General features: G+C 43.2%; 1 protein-coding gene and 1 long non-coding RNA gene across 2 annotated transcripts in view; one reads left to right on the top strand and one right to left on the bottom strand.

The window, feature by feature from the left end:
- Positions 1-19,484, bottom strand: part of LOC105455448 — a 51,815-nt gene extending 32,331 nt beyond the window's left edge. Inside the window, exon 1 of the long non-coding RNA XR_975117.1 lies at positions 19,424-19,484. This is a non-coding gene — a long non-coding RNA (uncharacterized LOC105455448). The remainder of the gene's footprint in view (positions 1-19,423) is intronic.
- Positions 1-23,921, top strand: part of LOC105455449 — a 365,202-nt gene that overhangs the window by 159,303 nt on the left and 181,978 nt on the right. Inside the window, exon 8 of the mRNA XM_011698775.1 lies at positions 20,536-20,633. Coding sequence (XP_011697077.1) covers positions 20,536-20,633 — 98 coding nt within the window. The remainder of the gene's footprint in view (positions 1-20,535; positions 20,634-23,921) is intronic.

Here is a 23,921-nt window from a genome sequence, read left to right as displayed (position 1 = left end):
GAGACTCGGCGATCGGTGACGTCTGTATCCCGAGCGCGAAATCTTCTCGCGGGATGGTTCCGTTTAATACCGAAGGATACTGCTATTTTGTCAGCATTATAAGCAAAGATTATATAATTAATACGGAACTGATTAGTGAAATTCATTAGAGAGATAAATGCCTTAAAATCTTTAAGCCTCGTTTTTCTCGTTCGTCTTCGGAGTTGATTCTCCGACGAACACGTGGGATAATCGGTGTTGAATTATGAAGCGATTATGGATAAAGACGGGCATTCTCTCACGCCCCTCGATCAGGCTTCGGGCCTGCAAATAATGTCGCGATGCCGGCGACTAATTATTCAACAACGATGCGAGCTATCCGACACGCGTCGCCTTGTTGCCGACGGCTCCCCTCCGTCAGCTCACGCGCTCACGGGAATGAAACTGCGCGTTAACGCGATAAGTCGAATTCCTCGAGCCTAATGAGAGGCCGTGCACGCGCCTCCCGATCGACCTTCGGCGAGCGTCAATATTTCAGAGGGATCCACCGCCCGCGGCGCGACGCGTTATCACAGCGCCGGGATAATTTACAGGGGCGCGTAATAGAGATTCCCGGGGATCATCGACTGCGCCAATAAATCGCCATAAGGCGGTAAGGACAAAAGCCGAAGAATGAGGAACAAAAAGGAGGAGAGCACGGAAAGGGGGATATAATACTTTATTATTCCGGGGTAAAGTCCGTCGAGAGATAAATGTGTACTGTATGTGGATGTAGCTTCGATACAACGCAAGTAATATGTAGAAAAAAATGTATATGAAATAATGTATATGTAATATCAAATACACAAGAATTGCAATATTGATACAGCGCGTTCGTGATAATTAACCGACTACGAGACCAAAGGGTATGGTTAATAAAGCAAACTTTGTTCAGCAAACTGGTATAATAATTTGAAGGAGTGAGTCAGAGATCTAAAATGGAAATCTAAAATAATCCATAAAATCATTTCGTAAAAAGCAAGCAGAGAGAGAGAGAGAGAGAGAGAGAGAGAGAGAGAGAGAGAGATGAGATACTGTTTATTCAATATCCTGGAAATAAACTTCATTATATTTTACGGAAATAAAATACAACGTATCACAAAGAGAAACACAATTAAGAGATAGAAAAGTGGTTAACAACCGTTTTGATTCGCGATATAACAGCCAAATAAAGAATTACGAAATAAAAAAACGGTAAAAACCGATCGGGGAAGAGAGGCCGGGAGAAGATAGGCGAAGTGGCAAGGAAACAAAGCGTCTCGCTTAATTCCACATCGTATAGGTACGTTTTTGCGAACCCTGAAGTTACGGTGGTCGATTTGGGGAGGTGGGGGATGGCGAACAGGGGTGTAGTGTTCGCGTACACACCCTTGCATGTGACAAAAGCAGAATCGATACAGTTTACCCCGGGCGCGAGATTAGAAATCGATGGAAAACGCTCGCAACAATGGAGAAAAGAGAGAAAGAGAGCTGCCTCGGTTGGGTTCCACACAGGCGGGTGCGTCTATTTCCTACTACGAAAGTGCGAGCCCCGCGTCCTATAATGCAGTGACATATTATTGCACCTAGTATGCAGTTATCCCTCCCTTCGTTCTCTGTCAGCGCGTGCCACGTGTGTGTTTCGCGTAAAAGAAGGGAACGCGTTCAAATGAGCGTGGAGTAAATATTTCTATTCTTCGTTAACTACGAAATTATTGATGGCGTTAAATGTTCCGCTGGTGTGTGCTCGTTTCCACTGTTTAACTATTAATCGTGGTGGATGAATTATTAATCCAATAATTAATAATTCATCCACCTAAAAATGGGCCAATCAATTCTAAATTGTAGTTAGATATCGATACAGTTTTCGAATTATTTAAGTAAGCAGTTTTTCGCAATACAAGTTTTTATTTGTCGTTTCAAAATTAAACTGGCTCGCTCGTCAATATCTGGAATAAATTTGCGAATTTCAAATAAATAATAAAATTTGATCTTAAATTAATTTCTAGTACGTTTTATTAGTTTTGCCGTCGTCAAATATTTAATGTCTAAGCAATGAATAATTTTCAAACCATTTACTCTGGAAATTGAAAAAAGCTACCAATTCGATCAGACCATTATTAGAAAAAAAAAAGAGTGTGCGAGTTAGTCGACTAAATCCTCTGGACGTACTGTATATCACTTATACCGTATAAACGTCAGGATTTGTCATAGGGGAAATTATCGCGATCGCCTCTCGCGGAAGGATCGCGCACATTCGACGTGACTCAACTGCCCTTTTACCTTGCCGCACAAAGGCCCCGTTTGTTCGACGGATATATAATCCCTATACACCGCGTCTATCTTGCCTTGTCCTGCCCACTCGGTCCCTGCCGGGCCCACCCCTGCTCGCGCGTTAGGACTCGCACGGCCTCCATTATGCGACACAATCGCTAAATTGTCACAATTACCGGCTGCATGGGGCGGGAAAGGATGCCAGCTGCCGCGTCAGCTGACGAATTTGTCGTTTTCTCGCCGACACGACGACGGAAAATTCGCGCCGTTGTAATTAATCCCGCCTGCGCGCAGCAGGAAGTGGCAATCGCGAAGGCACACTAGTTGAAGGTTGCTTTGGAAGGTAATAAGGAGAAGACGAAATAAACACATTTGCAACACAATAGCGATAAATTGCATTGTTACATCGTAATGAGTATTGACTTTGCAAAAAACAAAGAAATGAACGCGTGTGTAAAGTTAGCATTAAATTCCATAGTTCTGATTAGAGTTCTCGCTTCATTTTTAAGAGATGAAGAGTTCTCTATAGTTTATAACAAGGGTTTTAAACAATTTTTAATTTGAATTTAAAAAATGGGATGCTAACTTCCTATCAAAATTTATGAATTAAAAATTGTTATCAAGCAGAGCTCTTGTTATAAATTATGGAGAACGCGAGTATTCGTCTCTTTGAAATAAAGCGGGAACTCTAATCAGAACTATGGAATTTTTATGTTGGGGTGCAAACTTTACACACGCAACGAATCAAATTCTCGATATTTTTTGCTAAAATTATACATATATGGCTAAAAAAACATAAATGCTTTCATATATTACGTTTGCAATTTTATAATTTCATTATAAAAAATTATGCAAATCTGACGAAGAAATGACATTCAAAAAAATTATAAAGTGACAATGATGCAATTTTGAATTCAAATTAATTTTATAGAGGAATTATCCATTAACTCTTAATTCATCGTATCTTCCATGACGAATTTTTAATCTAAAATAGCCTATTCAGTATAATGAGCGAGAGACTCGTTAACAAAATTGTCAAGGCGTATTGTCCAATCGACGTAGAATCGATGCTATTGTTTCGTAGGAAAGTATGACGGAAATGCAAAGTGCCGACAAACGACGAGCGATGCGGGGTCTCTCGAAACAATGGCGACGCTCGACCGGTTGTTGTCGAGCATTCCCATGCACGCCGTCAATGATTTCCGGTGTTCATACCACCGGCAGGTTGGGCCGATTCGATTACTATGTCATTCGTGTGGTAAATACTCGCGGTCGGCGCGTTTGTCATTTCGATCCGCTGTTCGCCAATCTCACTGCCAATCGCACAACAAATCTTTCATAACAGTGAGAGGATGGATCACGATTTTATTCATTAATTTCAGCTAAAAATATTCATGTTGGCACTTGTAAAAGAAAAAAATAAAGAATTTAAAATTTTTTAGCTTCTCACACGTACTTCCGGATTTTCCGAGTGTTTAAATTATCGAGTTTTTGAAGAATTCCTAAATTCTTTGGAATCATAACTGTGCATTGATAGAATAAATTTTTTTTTTACTTTTAATTTTACTTAAATAAAATTTAATTTGAAGCATACTCACCAAGCGAATTTTAATACTGACGCTCGAGATAATACAATAAATCCTGTTACAACATTCTCACCAAGGGAAATTGGTTCGAAATTCGCCAAAATTTATTACAAAATTATCGCCCGTTGGCATGCGTACTCCTTATTACGAACGCAACAAACGAAACGACGGAGGTTACGTAGTCGGCGCAAATCAAAATATATTCGTGAGAGTGGTCACACAAGGCGTGAGGCGCGGCCACCGCAGGGGTAGCAATAGTGGCGGTCTGATAGGGGTTACCGGGGGCGTCGCGGAGCGGTATATCCGGACAGTCGAGGCCGGGCTTTACGAGGGTCAAGCATTTTCTAATTAAGCCAGGCCCGGCGCGTAAAACGTTATGGCGCCGCTCGAGTGGTATACCCTCGGCATTTCCAGGGCTATACTTCGCTCCCTCCCCCCTCTTCCCCCCCTCGCGTAGCGTCGCGCGGCGAGGTTAATTCATTCAGGTTCTCTCGACCCCCGATAAACGCGCGATGGCGGCCCGCAGAAATATACGTGCGGCCTTGTACAACGTCGAGCTAGCGCCTCGTCGATGGCACTCGAGTCCTTATGAAATTAAATTACCTACCTACTTCAACCTCGAACAATAAAATGAATGTTTAAGCCTGTTTATATCAAGATATAATACATTTTGCACGTTCGCTAACTTATATCCTTACAATTTTATTGAACTTTTTACTTGATCTGTAACGAATTATAATAAAACGCGATATTGAGTTATAAAATAAACTTATTGAGGTATAAAATAAACTTAATGAAAATTTGATAATTATTGCAGATACAATCACAAAGTTGTCATACAAGGAAGTTTTACGGAAAACAAAAGATGTACATTCTTATATTACTGTGAATTATATCAAATAATAAATATTAATATTAATTTCTCGCTTTAAAATAAAACTGGAGCTTTCGAAGCGTGCTATATAAACGGCGCAATAACAGTTTTATGAAGCTCTCATAATGGCAATTAGGAGCCCCAGCTACGTTTAAGATTAATTATACATTCAACACGAATGTCGGCGTATCGCTCGTATTTCGGTGTATCGCTCGTATTTCGGCATTATCTACCGGCACAATCCGTTAAACGGTCCATAAAAACTTTTTTCCGTAATTAACCGACTGAGAGACGACCGATGGCGTAATCTATTATCTGTGCTGGACTATCACATATCTATTGTATTGAACGAATCGACGAGATAACTTGGGTGGGATCCAGTCTGTGCACGTGTAATCGAATAACATGTGACAGGTGCGAGTGTATCGCCAGTGCGAATGGCCGCGTCGGTTGAAATGATAATGAGCGATGGAAATGTAATGATACCCAAATAGCGCGTTTCAGGGGTGACAGTATTCAGCAAGAGAGTGGAAAACGGTACGCGGGTATACGAGTATCCACGAATCCGCGTTAATTAGCGAGATTACTGGGAAACTGTGCGCGAATCCACGAAGGACTGAAAAATTCAGGAAATTGATTGAGCGTCGATATTTTGTTACCCGATAACGTTCATAATATTTTAATAAATTCTAATTAAGAACAAAGCTGTGTAAAGAATCTCGTCCAAACTGGCAGCTTCAGAAGTTATACGTAATTCAACATATTGCGATTATTTGAAATGTTTCATTATAGGTAACAACTCTCTCGAGTCTTCGACTATTTTTATATTTAGGCCGACTATTTGCTTTTTATATTTCAATTTTTCACTTAAAATCTTTGCGAAATTTGTAAATCTGAGAGCCCTCCGCGCTCGCTCTTATAAAAGCCAGCGCGCGAAACCTTTCCCTCCGTGCTCGCTTTCTTGTCGGAGAATTTAATTTCAAGGCCTAGAGTGTACCCCCCTGTTTCTACTGCCCCGTCGTGGGGAGGGAACGGCAAAATATGGCGCGGAGAACGATACAAATATATAAAGCCGCCCGAGCTCGCAATTTTCCGCGAGGTACCGTGGGCGCGCAACCCTCCGCGTTTCAGAATCCGCGCCACGCCGCTCTGCGAACGACCGCCCGTAGATCTTTTAATATGACGCAGCATAGGTTCCTGATTGCCCGCCATAAACTTTTTATGTACTCCTCTACATATTAAGAGCGTATTTACCAGCCGCTCGCGAATGCCGTCCCCCCACGACGCCGGGACCCCCGTGACAGGTTTCCCGGCGTTTTGCTCCCCTATTTTTCCCTGTCGAACTCTTTCATCGAAGAAGAAAAGCCGAGTCTGTATCGGAGCATTCATTGGAAATTCGGAATTTCCTTAGAACAAGTTTTACGATGCATTTACAAATATCGATATATAAGGATATATGAGGGAAGAAGCAAACGAACATATTATGAACAAAATAAAGATGTATTTTCGAGAGATTTTCTAGTGTGATTGTAATTACAATTACAAAGAAATAAAAAAATTTTCAGACAAATACTAGATAATATCAAAATTATAATATCGCCGTGAATTGTAAATTAGTACTATGAAGTGTGCTAATCTGATCCAATAAAAGACTTTGTTCTTTTTGGATTTTTCCGCAAACCTGCAAATTACTGGTATATATAAATTTCATGTTTCGCTTGATCATTCCATATTTTCATTCATTTCAAAACTGATTAATAATTTATTAATAATTAATTAAAACTGATTAATAATTAATTAAAACTGTAATTACTTAGAAATAATTAACTTGTAATAATTAATTTATAAAATTGATAAAAAAAATACTTTACTAGCCAATAAGCTAATGCTTTTACTTTCGCTAAAAAATTCTTTCGAGATTAAGAGTGCTGGCCGATGGTTTCCACCATATAATATGATCCTGAAAAACGAGGGAAAGAGAGAAAGAGGGGGTTAAATCAAGAAAAAAAGATAGCGTAGTAGTGACCGTACATTAAAGCCTATTCGGGTCGAAGGGCGCGCGCTCCTAATCGTCTGAGCCCCTCGGTCTCCCTTTCTTCTGGAAGTGCGCGCACCCCCCCCCCCAATTGGCCGGATCTACTTCGATCGGGGCTGGAACCTTCGTACGGGGGTAGCAGTAGCCCGGTAACCAAGAAAAACAAACCTAACGTTATTTTTCCCTCGCGAGCCAATTCTCGATCCTTTGTCCGCCGTTCATCCCCGGCCTCGCTCTCGTCCTCTCTCGTCGATCCTGCTTTCCTCCCGCATTTTGCGGAGGGATCATTCAATCGAATTAAATCCTTTGAACTTTATTGGCCACGGCGGGATGACATCCCGTTAATTACATGTCGAATTCGACCCCCGCTTTAGCTCGCCATTCCACCCACCTCCCTCCCTCCTCTCGCCTCGCCGCCGCCGCCGTCGCGCCTGCACCCTTCTGCGATTCGATAACTTTCGCCCGAGAGTCGTTTGTCTCTCGCGTCCCTCGTTTTCCAACTTTGCGATCTCCCTACCCCATTCGGGGGAGAGCGAACATTCTTAATCGCGTTTAAGTGTTTGCGCGTTTATTTATACGGGATATCCCGGGGACATCACTTTTATCTTTCGTAATCAACTTGAAGTCCTTCCTCGAGTGGAAATGATTCACCGGTAAAAATCACGGGGTTCCAGATTGCGCGCATAAAACTTGCAAAACAGTCGGAAATCTGTGCCCGCGTTCGGAAATGACGATGACTTCGTTAATGTTATCTGAGCATTGAATAAATTATTATAATCACAGGAAGAGAGATTATTTGTTATACATTATATTAGCTTCATCGCATTTATTCGAATGCTCTGTCGATTATTAATGTATTAATTATCCAGCTTTATTTAAACGGCAGATTATTTGCTCTATTCGAACGAGTGGAGATATATTATTCATTATGAGCAACACTTTCGTGATTATCGCGATACCCCCGCGCGATGCTCGCACGGAGAGCTCGAAATGCAGCTATCATAACAATCAGTTCGCATAGGTACTCTTACGTCGGAAGCGTAGCTGCGTATTTCCAGCGCGTCTGAGAACAATTTCGCAAATGGCCTGAATTCGCGAGTGGGATGCATTTTATGCCACCATCATTGTTTCCCCCGCTGGCTGCATGTTGCGACGGTGAAGCGAACGTCATTTCACTTCGTAAAAGTCGAAGATAGCGTCCGTGTCGAGGGGAAACCACGCGAGACTCTACGTACGCCGTATATACCGAGCAGCCGAGAGATATTTACAGTTTGATGCACTCGTGTACCCGTGAAACACAGCGCTTAACACGCGCGATTATCAAAGTGTAATTTGAAAACAGCTGTTTTCGACGAGATATACGAAGGATCTTTTAAAAATATTTCGGCGGCTTTTCCTCGATTTTCTCGTTTATCAATTCCAGCGTAATAAATCCTGCTCGGAGTTTCAAAAAGTCTGCTCACGGTTGAGGAGGGTCACCCTGTATGCAGACGCGCGCGCCCTTCGAGATTTCGAATGCAAGTGCGGCCGCATTCGCGCGTACTTTATTTCGGTCACGTAGCGATACAATCAAACGTTAGGGGGAGGTGGGGGAGAGAGAGCGAGATGCGTGGAGAGAGGGCGTCGATACAAAAACATCGGGTCCCACTCATCCCTATTCCTCGCCCCCCCCCTCTCCCTTCATCGCACGGATAAGAGAAACCATCGCAGCCCGTTGGAAACTTTTTAGTCGGAGAATCGAGGAATGGATTCCGAGGGAACGAGCGCGGAGGGAGGGGGGGAACTGAAAAAAGGAAGGAGAAAGCCGGAAAAGAGAACGGCCCTTTAGAGGCGCGAAAAATTTCGAAGCACGATAGCGTTTCTAACTCTCTCTCTCTTTACCTCTCTTGATCTGGGAAAGGGGATAGAGGCGAGAAAGAGGGTGTGAGGGCCTCTACGATTCTACACTCTACACGCGAGGGAAAACTTTCGTAATATTCCACCGCGTTTTCCCCGTTCGACTAACGGCGGCGGCTCGTGCGCGCCGTCCGCGATCGAAATTTTCATTTGCCGCCCCCAATTTCCAACTCCTAATTTTCTTTCGCTGCGCACAGAGAGGCGATCGGGAGAGGTCCGAAACTTTCGAAATCGAGAAAAAGCAGCGTCTCGCTCGCGTCGAATTCCACGTCGTATTTATCGCGTTTAATTCACTTTTCACGCGCTCAATTTTTTCAGGACGATTTTTATCGCGCGATGCGAAGAGAATACAACGGAAAAAGTGCTGCCTCTTCCCGAATACACAAACTGCAGGTCGGAGGAAGAATTAAAAATCTATATTTGCACTTACCAAGAATATTTGCATGTCATCGGAATTAATCGCAAAATGAAGAGTTACTCGCAATTGTCGTTGAATCGCTCTTCTTTCTCTTTACTTTCAGCTTTATAACATCAATTTACACAATTCCCCACTTCGTGGGGAATAACGTAATGGAGAACGACGATGTTCTTGCAATTTTACGCCGGCGCGAGCTTCTCGCGGCGCTTGCACATTTTCGGAGAGACGAGGGACTTCTTTTTCTTCTCTCTCTCTCTCTCTCTCTCTCTCTCTCTCTCTCTCTCCGCCAATTCGAAAGGACGTGTCTAATGTTAAGCCTCTTACACGGAATAATTAAGGGAGGATCGCCGATGCAAGGATGCGACGGTACCGGAAAATGGGGAACACGGCCCCACCCTCCTCTCCTCTGGATAAAACAACCGTCGGACGCGGTCGATGTCGTTCCGTCTAAGAGGATTTCACGATGATTATTGAACGACCGCTAATGCGTGCGTGAATAATTTACCGAGAAACGTAAAAACATAATAATATAATTGATTTCGCGACCGTTCCATATGCGCTGTACGCACGAGGGGAGGTTTCGTAAAATATTAAAACCTCTTCTATCGAACATTATTATATTTCCAATCGCAAAAATACAATTGCATGAGATATTATTTAATTAAAACGGATCTCTAGAAATTTTATATGTACACATGCATGAATATAATCGTATAAAAGGATCTGTTAATTTAACTGTCACTTTGCGGGAATGTAGTACTGCATTAAGTTTTCATTGTATTAATATTTAATCAATATTCTAATGAATACGGACACATACATTATAGTCATAATATAAATATAAACATGTGCTACGTATTGATCACTGAGAATTAACGGTGTATAACTCCGCTTTAACATGTTTTTTCCCGGTTATCCCGACGGAGCTTTGAAAAAGCGAAAGATTCGACAGCAGGGGAAGGACTCCGGAGTCACGTCGGAGTCAACATTAATTTGCAATCCGCACGTATAAATCTCTCAGGACGCGCATTTATGAGCTTCACGCCTAAGAAGCGAGAAGAAAGAGACGAAAGAGGAGACGAGGATAGAATTGGTCGGAAGATCCAGAAGGAGATATTAAAAAACATCGTCGTGTTTACCTCATCAAATTCTCATCCACTGAGAGAGTTAAAAGAAAGTGAGAAAAAGAGAAAACGAGATAGGAAGAAAAAAATGAGATAGAAAGAGAAGCGTTGATTTCGCCGTAAGGAAAATCTCTGAACGCTTGCAAAGAGAAATAATTAAAGATAAATATGCATAAATATAAAGATAAATGTGCATAAATATAAGCGAGAAGAATGATGGAGTCGATCCAGTGCCAATACGATTGCGTTCAAGAGTCGCTATGCAAGACGGTTCGAAATTACCGTCCATCGTGAAATGAAAGTTCCGGAAAGATGGAGAGGAGAACAAATTTTTCGCGAGAGCGAAAAGATCGCAAGAGCGAGTTCACGGCGACGAGGCGGTTCGACGGTTATAAATTACGAAATTCATCCCTCGGTCGAGTTGCGTCCTATAATGGCGGCTGAATTCAAAAACTTTTTTCCTCACAATCGTCGATCTGCGGGACCTCACAGGCGAGACGTCCTCAAGAAGGTAGGAAGACAGCCGTAAAATTTTATGATCGAATCGGAGATAAAGGAAATGGCGAGTGCGTGAGAATCATCACGTTTTCTCGATCGCAATAACACGGTGTCGAAGGAATGCCGGGATTATTTTCAGCAATTTGGCATCTCGATGTCGAGGAAATTAGAATTAAAACTGACAATGAGTATTTAAGTTGCTAACTGAAAATTGAATTACAGAGGAATAAATAATATATAAATATAAATGATATATAAACGAGTAATAGATATTAATTAATTAATGATCTCCTTTTTTTTACAAAAGTATAATCACTATCATTGTCAAGTGACTACTGAATGTCACTTAAGACCCATCTACATAAGTCGCAAACGCAAAACGCAAACGCAAACGTTTCTCTTTTTTTTCTTTTTTTTCCTCCGCGTTTGCGTTCTGCGTTTGCAACTTATGTAGATGGGTCTTTATAGTCGTGCCTAATAGCATTTAATAGTTTACAGAAATATTTTAGTTTGATGAAAAAACGGCATTGTATAACGATTTAATCTATATTGATTACGAAATACTCGATTGAACTTGTCGAGTAGACAAGGTATTACCTCGATAAAAGGATGCACGTCGCGCTGCGAGCGACGCGAGTAAAAGGAACAAACGTGGGACATCGTGACGAGAGTAAACCGAAAAAAAGAAGAAGAGCGAAGAGCAGAGGACGAAGAGGAGCTCTTGCAAGATAAATGAACCAGCTGGCGTCCCGAGCGCTGGCGTCACGGATGAAGGTTACGCGACCTCTGAATACATTTCCTGCGCGCTCCGTAATGCATGAATCGATATACTCGACGACTCGATCCTGCGAGCCGCTCCTGAATCGCAGCGGCGTTTAGCTTCCGTTCGCCTTTCATGGGACGGAACTTACGATCTCTCAAACGTCGACACGGCGCACGACTCGCGCCGATTTGTACACCGCGCGTCTCTCTTCCACCGTCTCCCTCTTTCTCTTTCTTCCTACTTCTTCTCTCTCTCTCTCTCTTTCTTTCTCCCTCACCCGCGTATCGCATTACGCGTTTAGATTTATGGGAATACTTCGGAGCGGGAATATACAACCAATGTCATTTTGTGACGTAAAGGCAAAAGACTGTCTCGCGTCTGTGTGCACCAACCGTACTTTCCTCCGTCGCGAGCTTCAATAGCCGGCGCACACGTTCTATATTGACCTGTCTGATATTTTTTAAATAAAGATATATTTTTTTTAGCGAGGAAGAAATTTTTGTGTAGAATACATCAATGTGCAAGAAAAGATTTACTTTAGCAAAGAAGAAAGTATTTCGATAAAATCATTGGTAGCGTGTATAAACTGCAGCCGCTCGGGAGGGATTAGAATCACGATGTAGTAGTCGATTTGCCATGGTTCGTGAAGGGTTAAATTCACTTTAGCCGGTCGATCGACATTTGATATAGCGCGCAATATATATTTAGCGTGCTTCAATGCACTTTTCTCTTGAAATAGCGACGCCGGATAAAACCAGAAAGATTGAAAAACCAGGGGAATGTGATATTTTACAAACTGGGATTTTTTTTTCTCAAATTATATAAAATTACATTTCTTTTCTTATAACGAAAAATGATTTTCTAGGGCTTATTATAGAATAAGTTCAAAGATTAATAGCCTTCCGTCGCTCTTTAGTATGCATATATATATATAGCGAATACCGCGACGAAGCACTATAAATTTTCCTATTCATACAAAATTCGTTTCTGTTTCCAACGGACATTTAGTACTAAATGATCCGTGGTTTCACGATACATTTAGTGTTAAACGCGAGGCCCTCGTCTTTTATATTTGACAACTGAAGCTCATGATCAAATGGCTCATTTAGCGTCAAATACGATTCTCCAATTCTCGTCTCTCGTAGATGTGAAGCGTCCACCGCAGCCGTCACCGATGGAGAAATAAAATTCAGAATTCGGTAACCGACTGATCCGTATCCCTCTAATTTCCACATCATGTTTACGCCGAGCGTTATTTTCCTATTATACTGAAGCCGAGTGCCGCGATCACCGTCGAAAATTCACGAGTCTCGCGGCCACGCCGAGCAACCACTAGTCGAAACAGTTCGGTCGAAAACTCGAGGTACCCCGTTCGTCGCAACGGACGGGCAGACAACGATGGTTTTGCTTTTCCGTCGACGATGCAACAGCAACACGAGGCTGCATTCGTCGATGCGGCGAACGTCAATGGCATACCCCGGCAATCTTCGCGGCCGATTCGCTCCTACCAGTTCGGTCCAGCCAGCCCTTTTAGCTGGACCGGCACTTTTTGCACGGCACCACGATGACAGGACGTTTAACGTATGAGCACAAACGATCGGCGGCCGTGTACGCACGAGAGCAATGCGCCAGGACCCTCTTTGTCGGGGGCTCCTTTTATTTTCTCGACGATGGGCACCGGCTCGATTCACCGTCGTGATCGAATTAGAACTCCTGCTAACCCACCGTTTCGTCATCTCTTTTTCATCTCTATATATAAAGCAGAACGTTTTTTTTTTTGCTTTGTTATAGTCTACATGAAAATCTGATAAAAAATATAAAGAGGATAATGTGCATATGTGTATGTGGTACCCTTATTGAATTTATAACGAATTTCCTCCTCTTTGCTTGCGGAAAAAATTTTACTACTGTTCTTTGAATTTGCGTTTTTCATATTTATTCGTGAAAATGTTTGCTGAAATCAAGATATTACTTTAACTACAAACTAGACTGTATCATTGCATAAATAGATGCTGGACATATTTAATGCGACAAAATTTCGCTTCGTATTAAATAGCTTATTTTATAAAAATATTATTTGAATTTTAAATTATATCTTGAAACGATGAAAAATAGCGCATTGATCAATTTAGCAAGCTCGCTTGTTATTTAATAATACATACGATTGTATGTATTATTATAGCATCAGTAACAAGTATCAGAATTTACGTTTCGCAAAGATAGGATATTACGATTTTCCGATCATCTACGTAAAATATACAAATATGAAAATAATGAAACGCTGAACAAATATTGAAATAAAAATTTCTGGACGCGGAATCTCGCAATATTGGTCACGTCATATCCGACGAATATCTGCATCCGGTTGGAGCAGAAGCGCGGTACTACGTCGTCCCTATATAGCCCGAGCAACAGGGGGCGATCGGAGAGCGTCCTTAATAGTAGCGTCGTTGGGGTTGACACGTCGAGTTTTGACAGACAGCTCCTGCCGGCACAATGGCGGCCGGGGTCCCATTGTCCGCGCGAAATTATACATGCACGCGAGCTGCGTCGCACACACACACACACACACACACACACACACACACACACACACACACATACACACACCCGGTGGAAAACACGCGGTACAGAGCGTACAATACGCGCGATTTAACCTGCCGGTGCTCTTACCTGTCCCTCGAACGAAAGGCCTAATGAAGACAGACGGGTCACCCTCGAGGCGATCTCACCTCCCCTTCACCCCCCCCAATCTTCCCATCTTTCTATCCACCCTTGTATACTCCGATTCCTTCCTTCGGGCACTTCTGGTGACACTCCATTCCGCTGAAGGATCTTCGACTCTATCGCTCGCATTTAGCTTCGTTTTGTGAGACACGCGAGAGGGAGAGGATGAAAGGGTGAGGGACGGAAAGCGTGAAGGGTGATATGAGTGCAGCGATGGTGCGTCGTTTCGGCCTTTGGCCGAATATTCGTAGCGCCTGCAGGATGTTGCTGAACGGTAGGGAGAAAGGAATTGACAGAAGTAATATGAGACGCGGGCAACTAATTTTCTTTCATTCAAAGTGTGAATGACTGTCTCGAGTAGCGAAAAAAAAAAAAAGAAAAATTTCCACATTCTCTCGATTCTTCTAGCGCACAATACCGACTTTGTCGTTCTTGTTAGCAAATTATATGGAGAAGCTATAGTCTTTCCTCAGTTAATTTCAAGATGATTTCGTTTTCTATCTGCGACCTGATCAACAAATTGCTTTAATTGCTTCAATTGTTACTTGAAAATGACAATAGTTCATTAGATTCTTTAAAAAGATAGGTATTGTCTACGAGCTCCTCCAATTCATTGCTATACGGCATTTCCCGATAACGACACGATGTGAAAAAGAAACCCGTTGAATTTCGTTATAATTTCTATTGAAAAATGATTCTTTATTGGTCGTATTCAGACATTTCCTCCCCGATACGGCGCGCCGCGTATATCATGTTAAGTGGCAACGGCATTCGGAAACGACGGACGGGGAGGAGCGAAAGGGGTAACGAACGCGGGTTTTTCCTCCGCGCGAGGGTTCCCTCCCTCGGAAGGTGTCGCTGTTATTGTCACCGTTATTATTGTTACTCGCTGCGCTTTTGTCGCGCGTCGACCTCGTCGATACGGCGCGGCGCGGCGGGAGCGAAAGACGAGACCGGGTCGAAGGGATGTTTAACGAGTGCGGCCACGTTGTAACTCGAGACTCGAGAGCGACGAGGGTTGTTCCGACGTTTTCTCTCTCTCTCCCTCTCTCTCTTTTTTCTCGCCCCCGGCATTCTTTTTTTTAAAGGCTCGGCGTGAAAGGGAAGAAGAGCGACGTGATCACGACGTGACTTTTGTTACGTAGCGTCACAAAGGGTGTGCGCGCGCGCGACTTTATGGCCGGCGCGATTAAACCACTTCGCAACGACAAAAATCACCGTTGTGTACACCTCCGGCTGGCATATTTTCGCTTTCCATTAATGCCGCGTTTAACACAAGCGATGTTTCCTTTTTTTGTAGAGTTTTTCATTAGTTTTCATCGAGCTGTATCATTAATCCTCAACTCCTTTCAGCCGAGTTTTCTCTTCGCGGGATCATGTATAATATTTTTCTAAAATTACAACGAAAGAGGGGGGGGGGGAGAGAAAGCGACATGAATTTCGGGAAACAAACTCTAGATAATCTTCACTTGTTATCTCCCAATCCCGCCCTTTTAGCGCAATGATTAACAAACTTTTGCGCGATATTTAAATTGCTCCTATCACCGTCGTCCGTAATTAAATCCTCAAAATTTCGCGAGTGCCAACGGTAGTCGCGATCCAGAACGAGGTTAATTAGGATATCGCTTACCATAAATTATACAGAGAGGGGGGAAAAAAAGGAGGAGGAGAATCCGACGTTATCGGAGTGGTACGCGTGTTTGCGCGCAATGCAGCGCGAGTGCATTCAAGCTATTGCATTGTGGCGGTGGATCGCTTCGCAGCTTCCGTTAACGATCGGGGCTCGTCCCCCCCCCCCCTCTCCCATCGATGTTTTATTATTCGCGAAATATTCTGCACCGGGGCCGGGTTCATCGACGCCTCTGTTAATTAATTTTTATCGGTCACTAACGCACATATATGTATATGGCGCGACGCCGCGATCGGAATTCCGCATTATATACCTGCCGCGCTGGGTGAAGGTGGAAGAGGAGGGGAGGAGGGAAGGGGACGAAGGTGCCGCATGTGTGGACGCGCATAATAATAAAATTGCGCGAGGTTGCGTGGCCCATCGATTGGCAAAACGAGAATAATCGCGAGTAATTGCGAAAGAGCGAGAGACTTTTTGTTGTCATTGCGGATGAACGGGCCGTTTAGAGCGCGCGGATTAATTAATACGGCGCAATTATCAGTTTGGGCAGTCGCGATATTAAAGGATTTCGGACGCGCTTTAATCCCTCCGAAAGAGAAACCAAATCAAATTTAATCCCAACGGCGTAGCTGTTGCTCATTATAAGTGTGCGTTGTTGTATGATTTATTCACATTTTTTTCGCCGTTGGCTGGAGAGTGTTGGTTGCGAGAGAGAACGGCGAGTAGAGGAGATGAAGGACGAGTATGAACGTGTAGCATAAAAGTAATGCTGAAAAATTGTGTTTATACCGTAGATCCACAAATGCCCTTAATGCATTCATATAAATATGTTAATGTATTTTCTATCCTTATATAAATAATCATAGAATCTCTCTATGTTTTTCTTGAAGAAAGTGCCACCGGTGAATTCTAAATTTCTCTGCAGCTATATACACACACATTTTCTTAAGCATACATACGAAAAAATTATCGACTGGGGAGGCGGGAAATCGTAAAGGGATAAGACAAATTTTAGAGAACTTCATCGAGGTACTAGAAAATTAAGAGTTCCCACGTAAACAAGCGTGAAAACCTACTTGGAAAAGCAGGATCGCGAGAGTGGATCCGCCTTAAAATTTTCCCAAAACATAAACTTGTATCCGCCTCTCTCCGGCTCGTGTTACGTTCGCCTAGGCACGCGTGTAATTAGCATTGCAAGAGGGGAGGGAAAAAAAAGAAAAACGAGAAACAGGTGCGGTTAATGTCAGCTCGACGGGGCATTATGCAGAAGAGACTGCCGCGCTGCAGGGCGAGCAGGGCGAGAAGACGAAGGGCGCGCCGCGGCGCCCTTTGTTCGACGCGTGTTCGAGGATCAGCAAGAAAGCGTTCAACTTTTTCGTCCCGCCCCCGCCGCTCGACCGGCGGATATATCGCGGCGCGCTCGGTTTTTTTTTATTAGCCCCGTTGTAAAATAAATTAGGGGTGAAATTATAAAGGCGCCCCGCCGTTTCCCCTCTCCCGCGGCTCTTCTCCCCCCCCCCTTTTTCCCCCGTCCGTGCTTTCGAGAGCCTTCACCGTCGCGGTCGTAGGATGTATAAGAACGGGGTCGTTTCGAGGCGAGAGAAAGAAGAAGCACGGAGGAAGGTTGTTGTTCTCCCATGATCGTGGGATCCTTGCGGCGAAGGCGGGTTCGCGGGTTCCCTTAATTATTACATCCGAGAAATCCAGGATCCCGTGTGAAAAAAAGGGTTACCGAGCCGGTGGGCCCTTGCTTTTTGCCGCGCTGTCTGTGCTCGAGGTGAAATAGACGCATTTCCGAACTTTGCAGGTAGAATAAAGAAGGACGAAAATTGTAGATAATTGTAGAACACCAAGAAAATTAGTATTTAACATTAATACTTAAATATTTCTAAACACTTTTTCCGATTTTTTAAACTTTAAATAAAAAAATTCTCACAGCAAATGCACTTAATATGTAATGTGATTAATTAATTAATACGTAATTAATAAATTATTAAAATATACTCTTAAGTACTCGTAGATGTAGTTTTTAGATTATTAATGTTTCTCAGTGTAACAGAAATAATCGAAATGCACGCGTCGAAGTTTTCAGATCGGCAAGATGCAGACGATGCAGTATCGACATTTTTATTCTGTCGCCCGCGGAAAAACGTGGAATCTTATATCATCCGTGGGGACGAGTTTGACACGGCGGTGGTGCTATAAAAAATCGTCATGCCACCACGAAAAAGGAAGGATATAGGGACCATTTCGAGTCTCGATAGAACGCGGTACGTCACCGCACGCGAGTTTCTTCATTCTATCGCGAGACACCCGTTATACGTCAATGCCGGAGCCGAGGGTGGGTGGCCCAGGAGGGGGACCGCCCTTCGAAAAATCTCATTTCGCCTTCTCTACACCGGGTTAACACCGAAAACACGTGCTGCCGACTTATGAACTTCCATTCTTAATGGTTCATGAAATTGCCTTATATTTCACGTCCGGCAACGCGTACATGGGGCGGAACGGATTTCGGAGGGTCCGTACCCACCGCCGGGGACAATATAACGTGAATTCGACCCCGTAGAAATTCAAAAATTTCCCCGTACGCGGGGGAAAGGGGAGGCGAGGTCCGCGTCTCGATGGCGTTTGATCGATACGTGGTAAAAATAGAAAGATGAACCGTAGAACATGGAAAGTATCCTCATTTTTCAAAGGGAAAACGATGCGGTTTAATAGTTAACTTTAATAGCGGCAGTCTGTTTCACTAATAACGCTTATTAATTGTTATATTTATTTCCTGCAATTCCCTTCCTCTTTAAATTTCTCGATAAATTATTTTACGGATTCAGAGCGAGACAACTTTGTCGTCCGTCTCTGTCTCGGTCGTGGTGTCCGAGTTTGGTCGACGCATCCAATAGTCGTGTGTACGATCATTACAAACAAGCAAAAATTTCGGGGGACCCACCGCCGGGAAATGACTGTCGAAAAATGGATTTCAATGGCGCAATAATTTCGAACAGCGAAAGATAATTCAAGGCAAACTAATTTCGCGAGTGCGCTTGTGTGCGCGACGGTAAATTCGAAAGGTCAATAAATAATAGCACGATCGTATCTCCGACGGGCGGTTTATGAAGTGCCGTTTGTTTACCCGCTAAAGCGCACAACGTCGGGATGAAATGCAACCGTATCTGTTACCGCATACGGCACCACGGCAGACAGCCGCAATTATTTACCGTTCGATTTTTACGCGCATCTTGCATGCGAGACCGCATGTCCCGCTTTATCGATGTCGACGATCATTATTATCGCGTAAAGCCCGAAACGCGCGGCCGCGAGGACATGATAGATACGAGGTGAGATCTAATCTGTATATGCAGAAAAGATACTGATCTAGAAATCTCGAGCGTTTCACGCCCAGGATATCACATAAACAAAGTAATTCCTAATTACAATTAAATTCGATCTCTCAAAGTCTTGACCTAATTCTAAATCTTCCATCATCTAATAATATTTCTGAAAGAAGTTTCGGCAAAATTCTGCGCTTCTCGCAATAACACAAGCGTGATAGGTAACGTTCAAAAAATCCGAAATTAAAAATTATTTTTGCAGGACACTTTACCTCTTCGTCGTTCCATCCTGAGCAACGGTACCCCCGTATGCCGATTATCTCGACTGCAAGCATCCATCTGTAAAATAAAGGATAACATGCGTTAGCGTCGATCGTTCCGCGTCCCTCAATTTGAATTTAATCGAAAGTCTCTTCCGTTTAGTGCTATCATCAATCATGCCCGCGTCGCAAACATTGTACGCAAGGAGAAAAAGGAGACAGAAGCCGATGGCTTCGAGGTATCGGCGCGGCCGTACCAATTAGCGCCGCGTCTGGCGAATCTCCCGCGTGCGATTCGTATTCCGCCACGACCGCGGCAGAAATTCGCCGCGAGAGCGAAACTTCGCAGCGCTCGTTACCTTCGATTTATTCGCTTTTTCGCCACCGTCCCCGCTCGCCGTCGTCCGCCGCTCGCCGCGCAGTTCTCGAAGCCGGGGACAAAGTTGGCAACGGCCAACTCCGGCCGCATTAAAGCGCGGCTACCGGCTTATTAGTAAAAAGCATGACAAACGACTCGCGGTTTAACCCCACCGGCATGGCTTAAGCCCGGCCATCCGCGGCGGACCCGACCGGCCCCAGTTGGGCCGTACAAGCGAGTGCGCAACACGGCGCGTGCGGTGATATACGGCGATTTTTAGTCACGCTTTTATACAGAAATAAATCTACCCGTTTAACGCGCCCCGCCGCTCTCCAGATTCTCGTAAGAGCGCGCCCGATGTGCCAAACTGTAGAAATCGTTGACTAACGAATGAGACAAATCCTTCGTATGCACGCATCGCGAACAAAAGTTTGAATATATAAGATAAAATAAAATAGATATTAGATAATCTTGTATTGGGGAAACCGATTAAAAAAAAAGCATTTTGGAAACGTATAGGAATTAAAAGGATAAATAGATTAAAGTCAGTACATTGAACAACAGGCAATCGTTCCGCGCGTTAGTTAGTTTGCACGATCGTCTTGTCAAAATTTGATAATGACGTCGCGATAATCTAATATATTTCTTAATTCGTCCGATCCCTTATATATATGGCAGTACATGCTCCTCGAGTGGCAGCGATAGTGGTAGTGCAAGTGCATTATACTTTCAAGTGCAAAAAAAGATAGTGCAATATTGTTTGCAGTGGAGACACACCCGGATGCATACCAAGGAAACGTATTACAGCAGAAGGAAAAAAAGAGATACCCGGAAGCGGACAGAAATGAAGCGACGCATTGGCTGGTGAGTGAGTTACTTGTTGCATTCCGTTTATCACTTATCGCTCGACTCCGATATGGCACATATATTTTTAGACGATAACATATTGTAACATTTATTCTTAAGCATATGTCATTCTTACGGACGATAGCGATTTCCGACATTTGTAATATTATCGCGCCTTGTACAAAGAAATTGTCGGTATCATTTTTGAAGCTTAAATTCAAAGATCGACACGGAAACGAGGAGCGGTATTAGACGTATTAACTGAACATCTATTAAATTGGCGTAGCCACTGCAGCAACATTTCAATCAATTTCATCCTTGCGGAACGAGAATTCCCGGCTTCTCGAATCGATATCCACTCTAACCGATGGGTCGGTTTAAAGGGAGGATGAGAAGAGAGAAGGACGCGCACGGGCATGGGCGGGCAGACGGACGGAGAGACGTGCTTCCTTGTTTGTCCGCGTCCATATCAGGATGTTATTTGTCCTGGATATCCCGTGGGAGCCGGTGACACTCGATCTCTACGTCCACGATGAGACTTAAATCCAGCTCGTGCGTGCAGGGGGATGTCTTTACACGCGAATATGCGATGCACGCCCCTCCGAGTGGCTCTCGGGTGCTCCGATTTGTGATGTTCCGCAAAAAATTAAAGAGTGGACTTGATGAATACTTTGAGATCTTGAAAAATATATATTTTATATAAAATTGTCGTTGCATTTCGTAGCGCTGTATATTTTCACGTTGCGCCATCCTTCTGTTTTTTCGCGTTCTCCCTGTTATCGACTTCTAAAGAGATGCCATTAAATTACAGAAATTATTGATTAGTGCCATTCCTTTTTCAATTTTTAAATTATAAAATGCTGAAGCAATATAAAAGCACGTTAAAAAATTATTATTAGAAACAATGTTAATGAGAGAGGAAAAAGAAAAATAAAATATTAATCCTATCGCGCAAGTAAAAAAATATTTAAATAGTAAAGACTTTTAAAACAGTAATACTCGGTTGATAAAAACGTAAGATATAGGTGTGCAATTAATTAAATTATTTTCCCCAGAAGTCAATTTAAAATGATTAATTTATCAAACGGTTAAATTAAATTATTAAGATAAATTAATAATTTCAGATTGATTTCTGGAACGCAATTTAATTAATTGCGCATCTCTATCTGCGCTTAGATCTGCAGAAAAGATATTTTATATAAATCTAAATATACGATTTAAGATAATATTGATTACAATGACACAAGACAACATTACACTAATGGTGCATTATTCAAGCATCATGAGTATCTTCTCTTTTCCAAACGCATTATAAATTACAGTAAGATATCGATGTCCATTGCAATAGATATCAGGTTTGAAAGGATTAACAACCAATTCATCCAAGAAGTTGAAGTGGAACGGGACTTTATGATCTCAATTTAAGCGTCCACTTCGCGACGTGGCCTTTTTCTTCGTGAGCGGGATTTCGAAAGGGGAAGAGATGATGGCTGAATCGAGAACGGTACTGCTAGGCGAAAAGGACCAAAATTTTCGCGATCGAGACGCAGCGAAAGAGCCCGGGCTTCTCTCGGCGCGCAGCCTCTCACACACACTCTCTCTCTCTCTCCTCCCGGGGTAATATTTAATTTCTTGCCCGACTGATTCCCCCTTCGCCGATTCCACGAGGACTCAATGTCGCACGGCGTCCCGTCACCGTGATAAAACGCCGAACGCCAAATGGCACGAGGGGGAGGGGGAGATAGAGGGGTCCCTCCCCGCTGAGGTAGCCCCATTTTTTTTTCTCCCCGGGAGGGAGCGAGCCAATCTTCTGGCCGTCGGGTTATTTCGCGACGTGACGTATGCGACAGCGAGGCGCGGCTTGATTTGGCGTCCAGCGGCGCGTCGCGACGTCGACACGTCGTTTTTTCGCCGCAACGAGTTTCACCGGCTCGAGCTGAACTTGAATAGTATACGTGTAGAGCGGCCAGGAAAAATATTCGAATTTCATTGCCGCGTTTAATTTACGGATATATTCGATCCATTGGTCGCCACTTGGGAATTTTTGCAAGACACTTTACGTGCGAAGTTCGACACGGGAATTTTCAGAGCAAGCTGCAATTCAGCGTAAAGTGATCGGTCGATTAATTAATCGTTCTCTTTTATCCCCTATACGCGCGCTTTGATTAATCCGCAATTAGTGACCTGTAGCATTATTGGCACAATTGTATCAGGGTCTATCGATTTAGAAAAAAAACAGATAATTTCTTTCTAAAAATATTTTTAACTTTTTTTAAAAATGAGTTTTTCGAATGTTTCAATAATTAAAGAAGTTCTACTAAAAATAAGGTTTTTTTAAATTAATTGTGAATAATAGAAAGTATTTGTTATAAAAATCTATAAAATTTTCCAGAAAATTGTGAATAGAGTTTTCAGAGGATATTATTAATTGTTGAAAGAAGTTGGCGAAGATGCCGAGAGAGCGATCGTTCTGGTTGAAGTCAGATGATTATTAGAAAGCGTGATTTTTACGAGACAGTCGCCCCGGGAGGGGCCCTGACCGGAAGATGTAGGTGAACGTAAACAGTCTCGGCAACATAACCTCCGCCTCCCTTTTCTCTTCCCGTTGTTTTCTCGCTCTTACCTGCGAGCTCATCTCCAATTTCGTGATTTACGACGTTCGTTCGGCCGACGAACCATTAACAGGCGCATGATTGGCCCCGGCGCTCCTCGGCCTGCCGCGGACGGGCCGTGGATGCCGAATGGCGCAATAAATAGCAGTAGGTGTTAAGGTGTATTTAAATTTAGATTGGTATCGCGCGCGCCACCGAGCTAACGATCCGCGGTCTGACCGGTACTAAGTGACCCTAATGTCCGGGCCTAATCGGCACTAATACCGACCGCCATATCTCTCCCCGGACGTTCCCCGCTTCTTCTTAGATCCGTACGCTTAGACTCGCGCTCTCGCCGAGCAACATTCCCCGAGTAACGAATGTCGCTGATAAACGACGTCGAAAACTGAGAACCGAGATAACCAGTTGTGTTTGAATTTTAATTAATATCTTCGACGATTTCTTGTTTCTCTTGCTAATCTCTAATTTAATGCCGTGACTAACATAAACTGTAATGGACTTTACGATGAACGACTTGTCTCGGAATATTTAGCGTCATTAAGTCGACCGTGTTATCTCTTCTCTCAATATTAAATTTTCATGAACATAAAAAAAAGAAGCTATTGCTGCATAAATTTTAATGTTTTATAACAAAAATAATCTTCCCTCTGAAATAAGTTTTAGGATAAAATTTTTAATTTAGATTGTTTATTGG

This window comes from Wasmannia auropunctata, unplaced genomic scaffold (assembly GCF_000956235.1).
Source record: "Wasmannia auropunctata unplaced genomic scaffold, wasmannia.A_1.0 LD335903.1, whole genome shotgun sequence".
NCBI classification, from domain to species: Eukaryota; Metazoa; Arthropoda; class Insecta; order Hymenoptera; family Formicidae; genus Wasmannia; species Wasmannia auropunctata.
Note: the sequence above shows the minus strand (reverse complement) of the source record. Positions and strands in the feature narration are given on the sequence as shown.